Genomic DNA, 18,577 nt, shown 5'->3' with positions numbered 1-18,577 from the left:
GTAACTGATGCTGGGTATTGCTGATCAGTCTACAAACCTCATCAAATACATGAAATATGACTGCTATATGAATAGAGAAGCTCCAGAGAAGTGCAGCACATGTGAAACCTCATGCTCCAGTGACAGATGTTACAAGAGAGGCACTAACGTTGCCACTTGAGTGCATGTTACTGTAAGAGCCAACGTATTGCTTCCTCTTACGTGTATCTCACAAGATTCAGAAAGTAATATTACAGATTCGAGTTCTTATGTAGACTTATTTTCCACTGGGCATTCTTCCCACGCACCTTTCGTGATTGAAACGAAGTGGGACACTAGGTACCCTCCGCCACGCACTGGAAGGCGGCCTGCGGAGTGTAGATGTACCTATAGTAATTCTAACAATATTATGAGTGTATAGTTGTTACTCATCATATAGTACAGATGCAGAGTAGCAGACAGGCACAACAAAAAGACTGTCTCAAAGCAAGCTTCGGCCAAACAGTCCTTTATGACCCCCCCCCCCCCAAATACACACACACACACACACACACACACACACACACACACACACACACACACACACACGAGACTACAGCTTGATGTGCCTATTTGTGATTCAGCATTTCCGCTGTATGATGAGTAGCAACTATCCTTTTCATAATATTTTCATTATCCCATCCTCGATATTCAATTATAGATACATACTACATTTACAAAAGGGATATGTCGCTGTTGCATTTACAATAGATAACAATTTTACACAGTCAATGACAAAATGCATTATTTTTCCAAATGTGGGAGTAGCTCCAAGCATTTTAAACTGAGAGAATAAATGGCGTTGATAATTTAAGGCAAACCCTTAACAGAAAGGAATGTAACACTGGATGTGCCAAAAAGAAGTGTAACTGGACCGCTAATACCATCAATTCAATCAGTAGCACTCTCAGACTGTCCTGCTGTCTACACAACAGCTCGCTTTAAATACGGATAAAATCAAAATCTCTCGACAAGGCTACTTATCGGACATGGTTTTATCATTACAGAGTGGAAATTACAATCAAGCACTATGTGTGCAACCTGGAAGGTGCATGTGAAGAAACGGAACACTTGCTGCACTACTGATCGGAGAACCAATACATCTCCTCAGTAACATTTTTACAATTGCTACTGTAATAACCAGTCAAAAATGTTGATAGAATCATTAAAAGTGTACAACACACTGCCCGAGATATCAACAAGGAGGCCAATATTTTTAATTCATAATTTACATATATCCAATAGTTGTTAATTGTAATATTCTCTTATTGACAACACATCAACTGAGATCTGAACTCTCTTTGCGATGGAATAAAAATCCTCCTACATTTTGACAAGTCTAAGTGGAGGCAACAGGTAAACTTCTAAACAATGTGAAACTTTATTTTATTATAGAATATTTATTCCTAACAGTGAAATCCTGTACTAAACTCAGTTGTATATTAATCTCTAGATCACACAGTTCCCACGAAACAATGTACGATATTTGCTGTGTGAAGCAATATTTGTCAACAATGTAGCAGAAATAGCTCCTGTATTTGTCTCTATCACTGTTCCGGGCCAATAGTGACAGCCTGGAGACTCAGGAGGCACGTACCCCAGCATTACAGTGTGGTTGAGAGCTCAGAAGGCTTTTTGTGAGTAATAACTTCCAGAAGAAGAGTCTCTGCTCTAAAATTCAAGCTGCTGGCAAGTCACAACCCCCAGAAGCAACCACCCTGGCAGATTAAAACTGTGTGCTGGACCAAAGACTAACTGAGGACCTTTGCATTTCACGGGCAGCTGCTCTACCAGCTGAGCTACCCAAGCATGACTCATGACCTGTCCTCACAGCTTCCGTTCTGCCAGTACCTCATCTCCTTTCTTCCGAAGCTGTAAGGATGGGCCGTGAGTCGTGCTCGGGTAACTCAGCCGATAGAGCACTTGCCCATGAAACGCAAAGGTTCAGAGTTTGAGTCTCAGTCCGGCACACAGTCACACAGTTTTAATCTTCCAGGAGGCTTCGTATCAGTGCACACTCCACTGCAGAGAGAAAAATTCATTCTGCTACCTACACCGTTACTCAGGCAGTATGAACAAAGTAAAGGTTCCTTCACCTGATGCTCTGAGCTTCTTGGCATTGCACGAGGTCTCGCACATATCTGAAACCAGAGCGCACGCACGCACGCACGCGCGCGCGCACGCGCGCGCGCACGCGCGCGCCCACACACACACACACACACACACACACACACACACACACACACACACACACACACACACACACACACATTATTGGATGGACCACTTTGTTTATTAACTAGGAAGCATTTGTTCGTGGATCCAAATTAATTCTCAGCACTATTGACTTCAAAAAAACTGTCTCAATATGTAGCCACCAGCCTCGTTTTGACCTGCAAGATTGTGTTACAACTGTCACTATTTGAGTACCAATGATACATGCCCTGTAGTGACCTAATTTTCTCAGTGAGACTACTAGCCCAGACCAGTAGAACGGAAAACACACAACATTAATCGTTAACACACTGCCTCTGACTGGTTCCCCTCGAATTTAGCTGTTAATCACTACCTTTCGAAATTAAGCTGATAACCTCCACAATGATAAAGTGGGTAACAGGTCCAAAATCAACATCTCGGATCCATGGAAATAAATAGTATTTACTAGTGTAATTACACATAGCCAAGTCCGTCTCTTCCACAATATACCATTTACAGTTAGCTTATCACTTTGGGACCTGATACAAGAAGTCTCTTACTGCCACACGTGTGTGCATACTTTCCTATGAAACCAGAAAAGCTTCTCAGCAATCCCCCTCCTTGCTTGGGTAATGGATTTTGTAATTCTTACTGGCGGCTTTACTTTGTGGATCACTATCACTATCCTCCGAACTTACGAATCCCCACCTCCTCTCCAAAAAGCACATGACTCCTACTTACAGGAGGGCTATTGACTGTGCAAACCACCACCTCGGTTTCACAAAACCGCAAGTGTACCTATATGGCTCTGACTAAAATCCACTTCAGATGGGCTGGCAAAAGACCAACACATCAGCTTCAGGCCGGACAATGCCCAAACCCACTGTATACAGAATCTTGCACCGGTAACAGCTAAGAGCAAAACTATACAGTGTGCCTGGGAATGATATGTTACAGAGGTAAACGGCGAAGAATTCCGGATGTGCCATGAGCACGTTCAACACAGTTAATGTTACCCACTGTAGCCATTTTTAGTGTCATAGTAGTTACACCATCATCACTGGTTCACTGGGGACAAATGTATTCAAGCTTTTTTTCCATGGGAGTAGATGGACATCAGAGGACGACATCTGATAATTCGTACATAATTTTTTGTCAGTTGCCAAATCTACATCTACATCTATACTCCGCGAGCCACCTTACGGTGTGTGGCGGAGGGTACTTATTGTACCACTATCTGATCCCCCCTTCCCTGTTCCATTCACGAATTGTGCGTGGGAAGAACGACTGCTTGTAAGTCTCCGTATTTGCTCTAATTTCTCGGATCTTTTCGTTGTGATCATTACGCGAGATATATGTGGGCGGTAGTAATATGTTGCCCATCTCTTCCCGGAATGTGCTCTCTCGTAATTTCGATAATAAACCTCTCCGTATTGCGTAACGCCTTTCTTGAAGTGTCCGCCACTGGAGCTTGTTCAGCATCTCCGTAACGCTCTCGCGCTGACTAAATGTCCCCATGACGAATCGCGCTGCTTTTCGCTGGATCATGTCTATCTCTTCTATTAATCCAACCTGGTAAGGGTCCCATACTGATGAGCAATACTCAAGAATCGGACGAACAAGCGTTTTGTAAGCTACTTCTTTCGTCGATGAGTCACATTTACTTAGAATTCTTCCTATGAATCTCAACCTGGCGCCTGCTTTTCCCACTATTTGCTTTATGTGATCATTCCACTTCAGATCGCTCCGGATAGTAACTCCTAAGTATTTTACGGTCGTTACCGCTTCCAATGATTTACCACCTATGGCATAATCGTACTGGAATGGATTTCTGCCCCTATGTATGCGCATTATATTACATTTATCTACGTTTAGGGAAAGCTGCCAGCTGTCGCACCATGCATTAATCCTCTGCAGGTCTTCCTGGAGTACGTACGAGTCTTCTGATGTTGCTACTTTCTTGTAGACAACCGTGTCATCTGCAAATAGCCTCACGGAGCTACCGATGTTGTCAACTAAGTCATTTATGTATATTGTAAACAATAAAGGTCCTATCACGCTTCCTTGCGGTACTCCCGAAATTACCTCTACATCTGCAGATTTTGAACCGTTAAGAATGACATGTTGAGTTCTTTCTTCTAGGAAATCCTGAATCCAATCACAAACCTGGTCCGATATTCCGTAAGCTCGTATTTTTTTTCATTAAACGTAAGTGCGGAACCGTATCAAATGCCTTCCTGAAGTCCAGGAATACGGCTTCAAATCACATCTATGGGCAAGTGCAAATCCAGACAAATGGTTTGCTTTCCACAGGCCAGGTTGCTCTTCCTCCCCCTCCCCCTCTCCCTCTTGTGCAGTATTTGCCAGCGATTTTTGATGAAGTTTTTTATCAAATGCTATAGCCATATACCTATTAATGGACAATTCCATTTCACACAATGGCTGTATTATGATCATATTTATTTCACACGATCAGCTGATTTCCTCGATGTACCATGTCCAAGCGCTCACTCATATCCTCTTAATTTCGCACTGTCACCCTGTCTGAGTGTACACAATGTACACCGAACTTAGGGAGCGTATTTGATCTATCTTGAGTTTTTATGTTTATATACATATGCCACTACTGCAATAGTAGTATTCAAATTGTTGAGTGTAGAATGTTCTTATTTGAGGCTGTTACGTCAGCAGTTACACATTTCAATGAGAAACACACACTGGCTACACCCCCCCCCCCCCCCACGAGATAAAATTACAAGGTTGTGTGTAAGCATTTGGAAATTGCAAAATGGCACATTATAAAAATCAGCAGATGGTGTGAAATAAATGTGATCATAATACAGCAAAGGTAAAAAACAGAACTATATTTTAATATTATTTCTGCATATCAAGGTGTGAGTGAGGGAAACCACCTCATGTCCAAATCAGGTTGGTCGAAATTAAGCTTGAGTATTGTTACAGATAAGGATTCGGTGTCTGCAACCATCTTGCCACACTGCTCCATTGGTCTTGTCAAAATGAGCTCTGCAAAACTGCAGTAATTTCAGTTACCTGAAGAGCCTACGTTTGTACAAAGACCTTCACTGTACGTACATTATGCTACTTCCCTGAACTCAAGTTTCATCTCTAGTCTCCACAGCACACTGTGATGCCAGTACAGAGCTCCACCTTACTGCTATAAAAGAAAGCACAGAAATGAGGTACTCACTACTTGGCGCAGTCGATCAGCTGGTACTCGTTGGAGCGCTCGTAACACGCCTGTACTCCTCGGTCCTTCCATAGGATCTCCGTGTGCTCGTAAAACTCCTGCACACAACAGATAGTGATTTCGATATAATGTTGCCTGAAGCTATATATGTGACACAGTATTTCACTGGAACGAAACAAAGAAAGGAAATAACTGTAAAAATTCAGCTACATTCTCTCTCTCTCTCTCTCTCTCTCTCTCTCTCTCTCTCTCTCTCTCCCCCCCCCCCCCCCCCACACACACACACACAACAATTTTATCAGTAGTCTACACATAATTAATATTCCCTGAATCAATACGCAATTACTCTTACTCATTAATAGATAGCTATAAAAACAACTGTGGTCTCTGAATTGGGAAACTGGATATCCCGTCCTTTGTAACAAATTCCTTCGTAATTCCTTTCACACATATTCAGCACAACTTGTGCAATTCTGTACTGTACAATACTCTACTATACAACTAGAAATAATGCACAAGCAAAAATTAATAAATAATTTAAAAAATTCTTAATACTTGAGTGTTTATATTGGCAAAAACCTGAACTGCACGGTTAGTGTTACAGACCTTTTCAAATATCTAAGCCCTGTACTTTTGCATTACAAGTAATAGCAGGCTTCGGAGGAGGAAAATGACAAAAAGTTGACTAATTTTTCCTATTTTCCCTCACTAATTTCTTATGACATCGTATTCTGTGCCCTCTTCAGTGAGAGAAAAAGTATTCACTGCACAGATACGTGAAATAAGGATAAAATGTGGCGTTCACTCCAAATCCTCCGCAACAGCTCTTTAAATTTTTGGGAATCCTAACAACGGGCACCCCTTACAGTTACTCTCTTATAATGTTTGACAATGCTGGCTGGAACATACTGTTTGAAATTGTGAAGGCAGCCAGAATAAAGCACAAGAAGCGAAAGAAAATCCACAAATAATACAGAAACCGAACTGTAGTTATATGATTTGATTGACTTCAAAAGAAGGTAGCGATTCACAAGGGAATAAGGCAGGGTTGTAGCCTCTCCCCAATGTTACTTTATCTGTCCATTGAGCAACCAGGAAAAGAAAAAGAAAGATTAAATTTTTACGTAGCGTCGACAGCAAGTTCATTAGAGACAGAGGACAAGATCGGATTACTACAGGATGGAGGAGGAAATAGGTCATGACCTTTTTCAAAGGAACCATTTCGGCATCACTGTGCCACCTTGCTCAGTAGCATTAAATAGAATCGTGGAAAAAATTAGGAGGAGATTAAAGGGGAATAAATACAGACTTCAAGGATTGCCAAAGACACTGTTTTCTGTCATAGACGGCAAAGGACTTCGAAGTCAGTTGAATGGCACAGAGAATGTCCTGAAATGAGGTTATAAGACGAACATCAACGAAAGTACAGCCACAGTAATAGGAAGTAGTCGAATCGAATCAGGCAATGCTTACCAAATTAGATTACGAAATGAGACACTAAAAGTAGTAATTGAGCTTGCAAATAGCAAAGAAAGCAAATTCTCCCTTGAAGGTATTTGTTTGACTGTAGACTCCTACGGAAGTGAAACGGGAGCGATAAACAGTAAGGCAGGAAGAGAATAGTAGTTTTTTAAATGGGTAGATCGAGTAACTAAGAAGAGGCACTGGATCAAAATAGGAAGATCAATTCATAGGAGACATATTGAGTCCTGAGCCATTGGGGGGGGGGGGGGGGAGTAAAAATGTAGAGGGACAGCATGTTTTGACTATCGTAACACATTAAATGGATGCTGGGATGAAAAGACTTAAATGATGGACTAGTGTGACGAGATGCATAAAACCTGTCTTCGGACTGAATACAACAACGACGACCTCTGTTGTCAACAATCAATCACAGCTCGAAAATAACAGTGACTTTCGAGAACATAATACTAGATGTGAAAGTAACTTACAACTTCACTTTAGTGTGGCACACACAAAGAATGCGTGTTCAGCCACAAAAATCTTTGACTATTTACTCGTCGCCATATTTCACAGATACGTTCCAATTCGCTGATAGCGGTTATGATCCACGCAAATAACTACAGTCCGATTAAAATTATTTGATAATTGACGTCTAACACTTGCTGCCGGAATGTTGCCACATCCGCTACAGACAAACACGGTGGGTCAATTCACAAATGCCGTTAGTATTTAAAGCGGAGCCATGTTAGAAGCGGCCGCCGACGGGTTTCGTAGCTTGAATTTAGGCCCATGTCCTAACCTAATCATAATCTCGTGACGTACAATGTATCTGAGAAAACGGCGGTCAACAAACCCGTGCGGTGGAACTAAAATCACGATCTTTTTGTGCATGGCGTTTAAGGCTAGCGTCTATGAGCAAACAAGAGAGAAAAAAAAATTCATAATACGTTTGTTTGTATAGCTCTCTTCCACAGAAAAATTTCTGGTTTAGCGGTAGAAGTAAATTGTACTTTCTCGCTGTCATTCGTTACCTGAAAGTATCATCATAACTGGGGCTACACGCGATTCTGTGTTACAAACCTATGAGCAGTCCTGTTTGGCACTTGGTTGCAAATTATAGGAAACACAAGCAGATACCAAACAAAAAAGAAGAATAGGAAGAAAAATGAGAGCAATTAAGAAAGTCAATACAATGACGAAAATGACGCAGCAAAGTATTAGAAATAAAAAATTACATTTAAACCAATAACTGAATAAAAATAATAATCAAAGTCTTCTGATTAGGTACAGAAAAATAAAAGTTTTGCTGCATTTGACGACATTTGAACCTCCCACTTCTACTTGTTAAGTTTGTACGCAAACCACTACACCGCGCCATTACACTTCAGGAAGTAGTTATATTTACGACTATGGTGTCTCCGTCGCAACGATTAATTGACAGCCTTAAAAAGTTTCGCAAAGTCGTGCGAAGGTTATCTAATGCAAGCCAATCTCTGTGATTGATTATAACTGTATAAATGATGCTGAGGCCGACCGCGGTGGCCGTGCGGTTCTAGGCGCTGCAGTCCGGAACCGCAGGACTGCAACGGTCGCAGGTTCGAATCCTGTCTCGGGCATGGATGTGTGTGATGTCCTTAGGTTAGTTAGGTTTAAGTAGTTCTAATTTCTAGGGGACTGATGACCTAAGATGTTAAGTCCCACAGTGCTCAGAGCCATTTGAACCATTTAAATGACGCTGAACCGCGACTTCAGAGGAATGATAGTAGTGTTTGGGCAGTGCTGTGTATGAAACGCGTACATTTCGTTACCGTGTGTGTGTGTGTGTGTGTGGGGGGGGGGGGGGGGCGGTGTGTGATCATGTGTTACGGAATACGAAATGAAAGGGCCAGACCCAGCATTCAAGAGCCAACCACATTAAGAAAGAAAGCCCGACAAGGAATTGGAAGTGAACTAATTGTTGTGACTGTTGGGAACGCCGAATCGTTCGGGCGTGACGTTGAGCGCTGTGATTGGAAGAAACCAACTACAAGACATGTAGTGCTAACTGTCAAGTAATTTTTATCGGACTGCAACTAACATCATAATATTTGAAGATGTTGTAACACTTACCACGCCAAGCTGCAATTATGAAATGCGAGTAGCCTCATTGCCTCAACAAAACAGAAGAAATGAGGACGCCTTTTGCAGGACTATTTTTAAAGTATTTCGCAGGAAAGCTTTCACAGCCTGTATTACGTGTAGATTCGCGCTAATATTAAGCGCAAGTATTTCTGAGCTTGACACATTTAACCAGATGTGTATTTCGTACTGTGTTTCCTTCTAATGAATAAACAGTCAGTGCCACGAAAGTCTGATTCAAGCCTGAAAGGCTAATGGCTAAGGCGATTGCTCGCTGTAAGTGTGGAGTCTTGATTCGAGTCCGTCATACACAAATTTGCAAATGTCACTACATAGTAATTATTTTTTCCTGTTATGAACTGCACGTGATACCCTTGTTTTTACTTGTGAATTACCGAGTCCTTTAGTGAAGTCAACTTTTTAGTTTTGTTTGTGCTGCATAATTAATGGTAGTACACTAATGGCCGTATTAGTAGTAGTAGTAGTAGTAGTAGTAGTAGCAGCAGCAGCAGCAACAGCAGTAGCCGAAATCACCTTCAGTCCGAAGACCGACTGATGCAGCTCTCCACGCTACTCTTGTATAAACCCCTTCATCTCAGAATAAGTTCTGCGATGTTTCACTTCCTTACAAGGCTATTATATGTTAACTAATTTTTCGGTAACGCTTTGTTGTCTTTGCTAGACTGCATTTTATATACTCTGTACTTTGATCATCGTCATTTATTTTGTTGCCCAAATAGCAAAACTGATACACTACTTTAGGTGTCCCATTTTTCCATCTAATTCTCTCGGCATCGCCTGATGTAACTCTACTACATTCGAAGGGCCTCAATTTACTTTTGTTGATGTTGCACGCAGCTCTCTCTCTCTCTCTCTCTCTCTCAGGGAATTGTACGCACCGGCGGGTAGTCGAAGTCATGCTGCGAGGCGACGTCCTGGATGTAGTCGACCCGGTGCTGGTTGGAGGGATTCTCGAGCTGGATGGGCGGCGTCAGCGTGCTCATCGCGCCGGTTATGGTCTGCAACACACCATATAGTAAAATGAAAATTTCTGAGCGGTAAAAATACGATGTGGTCGATTGTGATTCAGTCATAATGCTACATTATTTTTTTCAAATTTTGTATAATATGGCTAACTACTGAGGGGATTGGTGTGGACATCCACACGTGTTTTAACTGTAGTTTTATCTTACTTAGGGTACGTTGGCGAAATCTTCCATTTTTTATGTATGCTTCTCAAGTATACGTAAATGTATTAAGGTATGTTTTCATAATATTGGACATATAAATACAGTGACGGAAGAAAATAGCACTCCTGGAAAGACGGCGTCGATTTTGATCCGATGACGGCGTACGCCACTTGGGGGATAGAAGATGTACTATTAATGGTTCCCACGTCGCGCGCCAACAGACATCATAGTGGCATAGCTACCAGAGCGTCATCTATGTCTATCCTTTAATAGAGAATGACAACAGCCAGACGGCTCAGTGTGGTGCAAACGCGTGAAGCAAGCAGATACACATGCCACGGAGGCGCACTCGTGTTCCATACCGCCAAGTGAGCGAGTTTGAAAGGGGTCAAATTGTGGCCTCCCGAGTGGTGGGATGGTCAATTCGGAAAATTTCCACACGAGTTGGACGTCCTGCGACAGTTGTGCAACAATGCTGCTATCAGTGGTCACGTGAATATTTTCACAACTGTGGATGAGGTTCTGGACGTCCACGCTCGCCAGGATTGTATTGTAACGGCAGCAGTGGCGGATCTTACAGCTACCACAGTACAAATAAGAGGGTGTGTGAGCCCAAAGGTCTCAACACAAACTGTTGCAAACCGGTTATTAGCACTAGGACTACGGGCATACTCAACTGAAGCCCGTCTTCCACTTACGCCACAGTATCGACGTGCACGGCCCGACTGGCGCCGTCAGAGCATCACTTGGAAGACAGAATGGCGCACCACGGTCTTCGGTGATGAAAGCACACTGTCTGCACGCAAGTGATGGTCGTTTGCGCGTACGGCGTAGACCTGGTGAACGCTTTCTCTTAAAGTGCATTCGTCTACGACACACTGACCCAGCCCCAGACCTGCGGCGCGGTAAGCTACGACAGTTGTGCAACGATGCTGCTATCAGTGGTCACGTGAATATTTGAGGTTCTGGACGGGACGCTAACTAGCACTCGGTACGTGCAGAATGTTATTAGAGCCGTTCTTTTACCGTTCTTGCAACAGGAAGGTGACGTGTTCTTCCAACAGGATAATACTCGCCCACACACACTGCTCGTGGAATCCAAAATGCTCCGCAAGAGGTGCAGCAACTTCCCAGGCCAGCACGATCTCCGTAATTGTCTCCAATCGAGCACCTGTGGTAAATGACGGGATGAGAAGTGATTCTCAATCAACAATTCTTACAACACTACGTGAACAGGTCGAGCAGGCGTGGCACAACGTATTCCAGGACAGTATTCGCCATCTGCAAGATCGACTTAATGCCACAGCCAGCGCCTGCACCGCCGCCCATGGAGGCTACAGCACATATTAATATAGGTGTTTCAGCATGGGTCGATAGCTGATACCTCAGAAGTGCTTCTGCTATTGATCTGTAAACGTCATTACTTAGTCCATATGCACTGTTGCAACAAAAAATAAATGAGTGAACTGGGAACCTCTAGAAGGGTGTACTTTTTTTCGGCAGTGTACAGCATAAAATGGAAATGATCGTATTGGCACTGTTGGCCGAGAGGCCCCATTCGGGACAGTTCGACGGCCGTATTGCAAGTCCGTTTGACGTGACGCCACATCGGCGACTTGCGAATCAATGATGAAAATGATGATGAAGGACACACACACACACACACACACACACACACACACACACACACACACACACACAGTCCCCTGCCGGGAATCGCTACGCTACGGAGGCTGACTGTATAGCATAAATAGTGTAAGACTACGTATGCAACAAGAGAGATTGTCTAGGGATGAATGAACGAATGACTAAGTAAGTATATAAATAAATAACTACATCAATGTCCTGCACAGGAGGACCACGTATTATCACTCTAAAAGGTTAACTGTTTTTGTACCTGTACCATAAAATATTGTTGCTGTTTCCACAAAACTTTCATGTTTTAGAAATATAACGCTACACTTAATCTATTTACATACGCTGGAAAACAGTCCGCCAAATACGCACCCAACTGCATTTGCTTATTAATCTATGATTATGTTCCATCCTTAGCTAACAGAAAACAAATTCAACGGTAGATGTAGCGATATCATCTTAGCATAAGTTGGAACATAAATAACCTTGACAGGCGTGAATTTGGTGGCAAAAATAAGCGTTTAACGTTTACCATAGCAGCAAACATGGTCTGATCTCAAATGTCATGTTACGGAGGGGAAAACAAGTGCCTCTGACCAAATGCAGACTGAATTTACAGTGAGATTAAACAGTAAAAACTAGTTGGGCGGGGATCTTAACTATTTGTGGGTGTACAATAAGCAACATATACAGTGGACAAATACAAAGTGAAACTAAGATTAGAGCAGAGTACGAGATGTCGGAAATGCACCATATAACGACAGCGAAGGGCGTGCGGGAATTTTTCTGGTACGCTTTTGGTTGTTTCTAGCACTACGGTTTTGTCCGCCAGAGCTGCTTCTGAGTTATGCTGTGGTGATTGCGCTCCACTGCACTTGTTGCCGTGTGTCTTGCAGCGCCGCGGTCACCACGACAAGATACACAAACAGCTAACTGGTTGCTTACCCGTGCAGCGGGATGTAGTGATGTTGGTGCGTGAAGTGGCTTGCTGAACACTGTTCGAACAGGAGGCTGCGAGAAACGAACACCTAAAGGGCTTGGGCCATCGCTCGAGATGCGCTGACACGTTTTGCACCCAAAAACGCCGATACAGGACGGCGAAGATCAGTAAGGACTTTGTAATTTGATGAAGGTACTCCAGCATTTCGAAACAACGCCTTAACCAGCATCATAACAACAGTTCACGAACTAGTTGCCACTCATCGGCTTGTTTGGGTTGTCGCAAAAGAAAATCGTTAACATTAGTACGCACAGAAAATAAAAGCTTATTATTCAAGGCGAACAAATTTTTGTACCTGGGAGGAGGAGAGTAGTGTTTAACGTCCCGTCGACAACGAGGTCATTAGAGACGGAGCGCAAGCTCGGGTGAGGAAAGGATGGGGAAGGAAGTCGGCCGTGCCCTTTCAAAGAAACCATCCCGGCATTTGCCTGAAGCGATTTAGGGAAATCACGGAAAACCTAAATCAGGATGGCCGGAGACGGGATTGAACCGTCGTCCTCCCGAATGCGAGTCCAGTGTGCTAACCACTGCGCCACCTCGCTCGGTTTGTACCTGGGAGTTATGGCAGTGCCAGTAACTAACAATGCGAATTTCCCTCATTTCAAACTGTTGCGATTTAGGCTACTTCTACCAGGAAAGCAGTATTTAGCGCCCACAAATTCGTATGAAAATCCCAATTACATTCATGTACATGTTCAGCAAGTGGAAACAGCCCTTGATGATTGGAACCTTCATTCTACTACACCGGTTAAATGGACACAGTTACTGACAAATATTGCAAGTAGAATTGCCCATAATGCTAGAAGAAGCTCGTCCGGAGGGCGAGGATTCAACGGGATAAGGACGATGATTCGATATGATTGAGCTCCGCCGCATTCGTCTCTGGGAGCCTGGCGATATTTTTAATGAAGAGTACGCTGCTTGTGGTTTGGAAGTGGTGGTCGCCGGGAGTAACCCCAGATCGCCGTATTTATAACACTGAACATGACACACGTCAACACCTAAGAAGAGTTGGTCGCAAGAATTTTTGTGGTCGCGACAATCATTTCTTCTACTACGTCAACTTTATATTGATGGTGGAAGCAAGACTGTCTACCATTTGCAGTAAACAATGTAACCTGGGAAAAAAAGAGTTATGAGTTTAGTTTTGTTTTCTTTTTGACAAATGTCTTAGTTCAAACTTACTGCTCTATTGCATTTGTTAGGATAAAAATTCAATGATGCCCTCTGTACATCAGTAAAAGTTAAAACATGTGTCTTTAGATTTCAGTATTGGTAACATTGCAGCTTTCAGTACCACATGTTGACTATTTTATTACAGGGATATTTCCGCGGTGTAGCTTATGTCAACAAGTTAATGGCACTATGGGGCTTTACTTAGTTGATTTAATGGTCACGCAAAATTCGCGTCGAACATAACCAGCGAAACATAGGGTCTGGCTCGCTTTCACTCTCCTCTTTCTTGTGGCTCTGTCCGGCTTCTGCACAGGGACGGCAAGGTTATTAATTGATTTGGCACGGTTAAATTTAAGGGGTGGCCGGATGCACTTCCTGTCGCCACCCCGTTACCCGCCGGGACAGAATGTGTATCCCAACTATCTAAGCCGGCCTCTGTGGCCGAGCGGTTCTAGGCGTTTCACTCCGGTACCGCGCGACTGCTACGGTTTCATGTTCGAATCCTGCCTCGGGCATGGATGTGTGTGATGTCCTTAGGTTGGTTAGGTTTAAGTAGTCTAGGGGACTGATGACCTCAGATGTTAAGTCCCATAGTGCTCAGAGCCATTTGAAACAACTATCTACGTGTAGTGATTCATCTGAAAGTGTGGGAAAGTTTTTTACTGAGGCGCGACTTGGGTACTAGCCAGATATTCACCTGGAAATGTATTGAGAGTGACGCGAAAGGAACTATGTTTGCGCATACTGAGGAGAAATGAGAAATACTACCACTCAATAAGTTGTGCGGTGAGTACAATGAAACTTAGCTACATGTGCAACAATGACGCGGCATAAATAATGTACGGAGGGTGAACAGAAAAACTGTTCCAGACAAAGAATTGGTGCTCTACCCCTCCTTTAAAGGATACGTGCCAGCAGTCTGTAAGAGGTATTATCAATGACGAAGATGATTCCCCGAGCAGCTGTACAGTAATATGGCTTCTTGTTAAAACGGTGTGTACGACCTCCTTCGGAAGTGAACGTTATTCTTCTTGCAAAGCTGTTGTCTCGGCGGAAAATGTCTACCACAGAGAGGATGGTAGCCGAGTAATAACTGGTTCCGGCTCTTCGTCAAATCTAAGCACGTCTGCCGTCTCCTTACAGACTGAACTAGAACTCACCCGTGATCTGTAGTCCAGAGTGCGCGTGTCACTGCTTGAAGAGCTACCTATGAATAGCAGGTAGCGGAACGCACACGACTTGGGTCGCCACACGTACATGTTCCCTTCTGCACGCAGTACTTGAAGGTATTCACCTTATGTTCGCGATCGTAAGGGAAGATTGTATTTAATGTGGAGTCACGCTCTCACCAATTCGACTGCATAACAGGAAGTATCGCTTAATCGCCTGCGTTGTAGTTCTTTGGTGAAGCTACACGATGTCAATTTTAGCATTTTCCACGCCTGCCTCCTCCCTCCCAAACTTTTTTAGTCTAACGCCTCCAATCTGCTAATGGACCCTGGCCGACAAATGCCTCCGCAGGCATCCCCTAGAACTTAGAACTACTTAAATCTAACTAACCTAAGGACATCACACACATCCATGCCCGAGGCAGGATTCGAACCTGCGACCGTGGCTGTCGCGCGGTTCCAGACTGTAGCGCCTAGAACCGCTCTGCCACTTCGGCCGGCCACAACATGAACAGATAATGAAAATATAGAGTACATGAGGTTAATCTCCCAAAACTGCAACTTATATATATGTAGCGTGTTCCTCCTAAAAGTCCTCATGTCTATTTTCTCCAGTATTTCGACAGCCATTAGCAATTTCGTTTTTGCAATGAGTAGCTGGAGTCAGACCAAACGAATATTGGCCTTTCACCCGACGCTCAGTGCCGATGGAAAGCGTCGATTTGTTCTTCAAAACAAAATGATTTTTAAAGCGGAGTGCCCATTCGATAGAACTGTACCGAATTACTGCGACATTCGTTTTATCGATATGTATTAACAGGGAAAGTTAAACGCTAACAAGGAAACATCAAGAACTCGACCTTATACTTTAAGGAGAAAAAAGCAGACGTGCAAGATATCTGCCCCAGCGACAGAGTCCTCCAGAAAATTCGAGCCATTACTCCAACTGTACGCAGTTATGACCTTCTGAAAGTACAGCTTGTTTGTCACTCGCTCCTCCTCACTGTGCCCGTTTAATGCCCGAACGCCAAGTGCTGTACAGCGGAGTGACAACCAATGCCCTCTGCAATTCTGCAAATGTACTTCGCGTTAACAGTCTCAGCTTTACAATCCAAAGAAAATAAAGCACAACAGTGAAATTAATAAATAAACAGTGCTAAGCTGCTTCTTTAATTACATACTCATTTGTTTCAATCCTTACGCTGCATCGGCGAATCGCAAGATACGAGTGTTGGAACTTTACTATTAATTCACAACCGATACAAAAGAGTTACATGTTTTCACCTGTTAAGTGCCCTTCAAAATAGTCGCCAGCATTGTCTAGAACCCGTTGCCAGCGATGTGGAAGGCGTAGTATACCGTTAGCAGAGCCTCTTCTGTTGGTGGTGCGAATAGAGCGGTCTACTGTCAGTCGAATCTCTGGAATAGTTCTGAAGCGAATGCCACGCAGTGGTTCCTTCATCTTCGGAATCAAATCAAAGTCACAAGGATTTAAGTCCGGGGAGTATGGTGGATGGTACAGTACTTCCCAGTCCCATCGACCGAACAGAGCAGCCACAGCTTGCGCTGTATGCGCCCGCGCATTGTCGTGCGAAATGATGGGTGGGCTGCGCAGAAAGTGTCGCCGCTTCCTTCGCAAAGCTGGTCGCAGGTGATGCCACTGTCATGCTGTACAACCTCTGGCACATTCAACCTTGATCCAAACCCGTTGTTCCTGTTTCGAAAACATAGTGACACCGTTACGTTAGACAGCTCGCTCACAAGTGCCTGTGTTTCCCTCAATTGTGCGCACGCCGGTACCGTGGGACAGTAGAGCCCATTTGCTCGGAGGTAAGGTAGGTAAGTCAACAATGTGTACTATTAGCGACAATAGTAGATTCCATTGCATAGTGTCTCCACAGCAGTGTTGCCACTATTTAAGTTCCAACCTACGTAAAAATGTTCAAAACAAAGTGATCTGACACCAGCTACATGTCAGGAACCGCGCACTTTGGTACAATGAACCCATGACAAATCAGTACTTCACTGGCTGTTCAAAGTGACCTGATCGGTCACTTGTGCAGCCGCTTCGACACCATACTCCGCCGACCGGAGTGGCCATGAGGGACTAGGCGCTACATTCTGGAGCCGAGCGACCGCTACGGTCGCAGGTTCGAATCCTGCCTCGGGCATGGATGTGTGTGATGTTCTTAGGTTAGATAGGTTTAATTAGTTCTAAGTTCTAGGCAACTGATGACTTCAGAAGTTAAGTCGCATAGTGCTCAGAGCCATTTGAACCATTTGATACCATACTCCAAGACTGGCCGAAATACTGTACGTAACTGCTTGTAGAGAACAGACTGCATTTGAAGAATGTTGTTAGGCTCACTGAAGTTCACACTGATGCTTACAGGTCTTGTCGAGTTGATAAACCTGCCGACAAAACCTCAGACTATGTGAAAGCCAAATACTGTACATAGAGCAGTTAACAGTATCTTGTTCCACCTGGTGGTAATCGTCAATACAGAAAACGCAATGTGTATTTCTCCGTTCTCGTTAAGCATTTACAAGCTTTTGCGGCCGGATATGAATCCGCGATAACAACTGTTCTGCTGTACTCATCTACGACTTTCCAAACCACCTTCTCCTCATATCCGTAAATGTTCCTTGCTGACATTTCCAGAAGACGTGGCTACTGCTAAAATACTGTCCGCGCGAAACCAACTATGTTTGACAAGCAGCGCAAACGTCGCGATCGGCTCTATTAAAACTACAAACAGAAGTGACAGCAAGAGTTCATCTGCAGGCACCGTTGGCATTAATGTGTAGCTTTTTTTTTTCCCCTCTCTCAGGAGACCGGACGTGATTTCTAAATGAGAAGCGCTGCGATCCATTTTGTACATTTTCTAACGACCTTTCCATGACAACTCTGGTGTTAGTGACAAAGTCTTCACATCCAATGAACATGGCTGTCTCATTACCCAGCTTCTTAGTTGTAATATTTTGTAAGCACACAACGACCCAACAGATGCTCTAAACTTTTAGTCCCGACCCCATGGCGGCTTGAACGCCCCACTGCTGCAAATTAATATCGTAGATTGTCGTCTTTTCCGGAAGGAGTTTTAAATTTATTAGACAGATTATGATGACCTTAGAAAGCTTTTGTTGACGAGTAACTTCGCTTTCAATGTAGGTACAAATCTGTTCTTTGTTGTAATAATCTAAAGTTCCACTTGAAGGTCTGACAGACAGACACCCCTTTTTTTCACGTTTCCAAAAGGTGACAGCTCGTTTCGTATGCTTCTTTGTCACGGACACGGACTAAGTGGTATCCAACGGTACTACATCTTCAAAGCAGGCTTCGTCATCAATTACTTCCTCGTTCTGACATCGCTGTCCCGTTGTACCAACGACGCTGTTCGAC

At 43.7% G+C, this 18,577-nt stretch overlaps 1 protein-coding gene across 1 annotated transcript in view; it reads right to left on the bottom strand.

Moving 5' to 3' along the window:
- The window catches only part of LOC126092548 (guanine nucleotide-binding protein G(s) subunit alpha), a 409,638-nt gene that overhangs the window by 177,966 nt on the left and 213,095 nt on the right, over positions 1–18,577 (bottom strand). The window contains exons 5-6 of the mRNA XM_049908206.1: positions 9,904–10,023; positions 5,423–5,520 (exon numbers count right to left, since the gene is read on the bottom strand). Of these exons, the coding sequence (XP_049764163.1) occupies positions 5,423–5,520; positions 9,904–10,023 (218 nt within the window). The remainder of the gene's footprint in view (positions 1–5,422; positions 5,521–9,903; positions 10,024–18,577) is intronic.

The sequence above is a fragment of the Schistocerca cancellata genome, chromosome 7, assembly GCF_023864275.1.
Source record: "Schistocerca cancellata isolate TAMUIC-IGC-003103 chromosome 7, iqSchCanc2.1, whole genome shotgun sequence".
Lineage (NCBI taxonomy): Eukaryota > Metazoa > Arthropoda > Insecta > Orthoptera > Acrididae > Schistocerca > Schistocerca cancellata.
The sequence above is the reverse complement of the archived record's forward strand: the minus strand, read 5'-3'. Positions and strand labels throughout refer to the sequence as shown.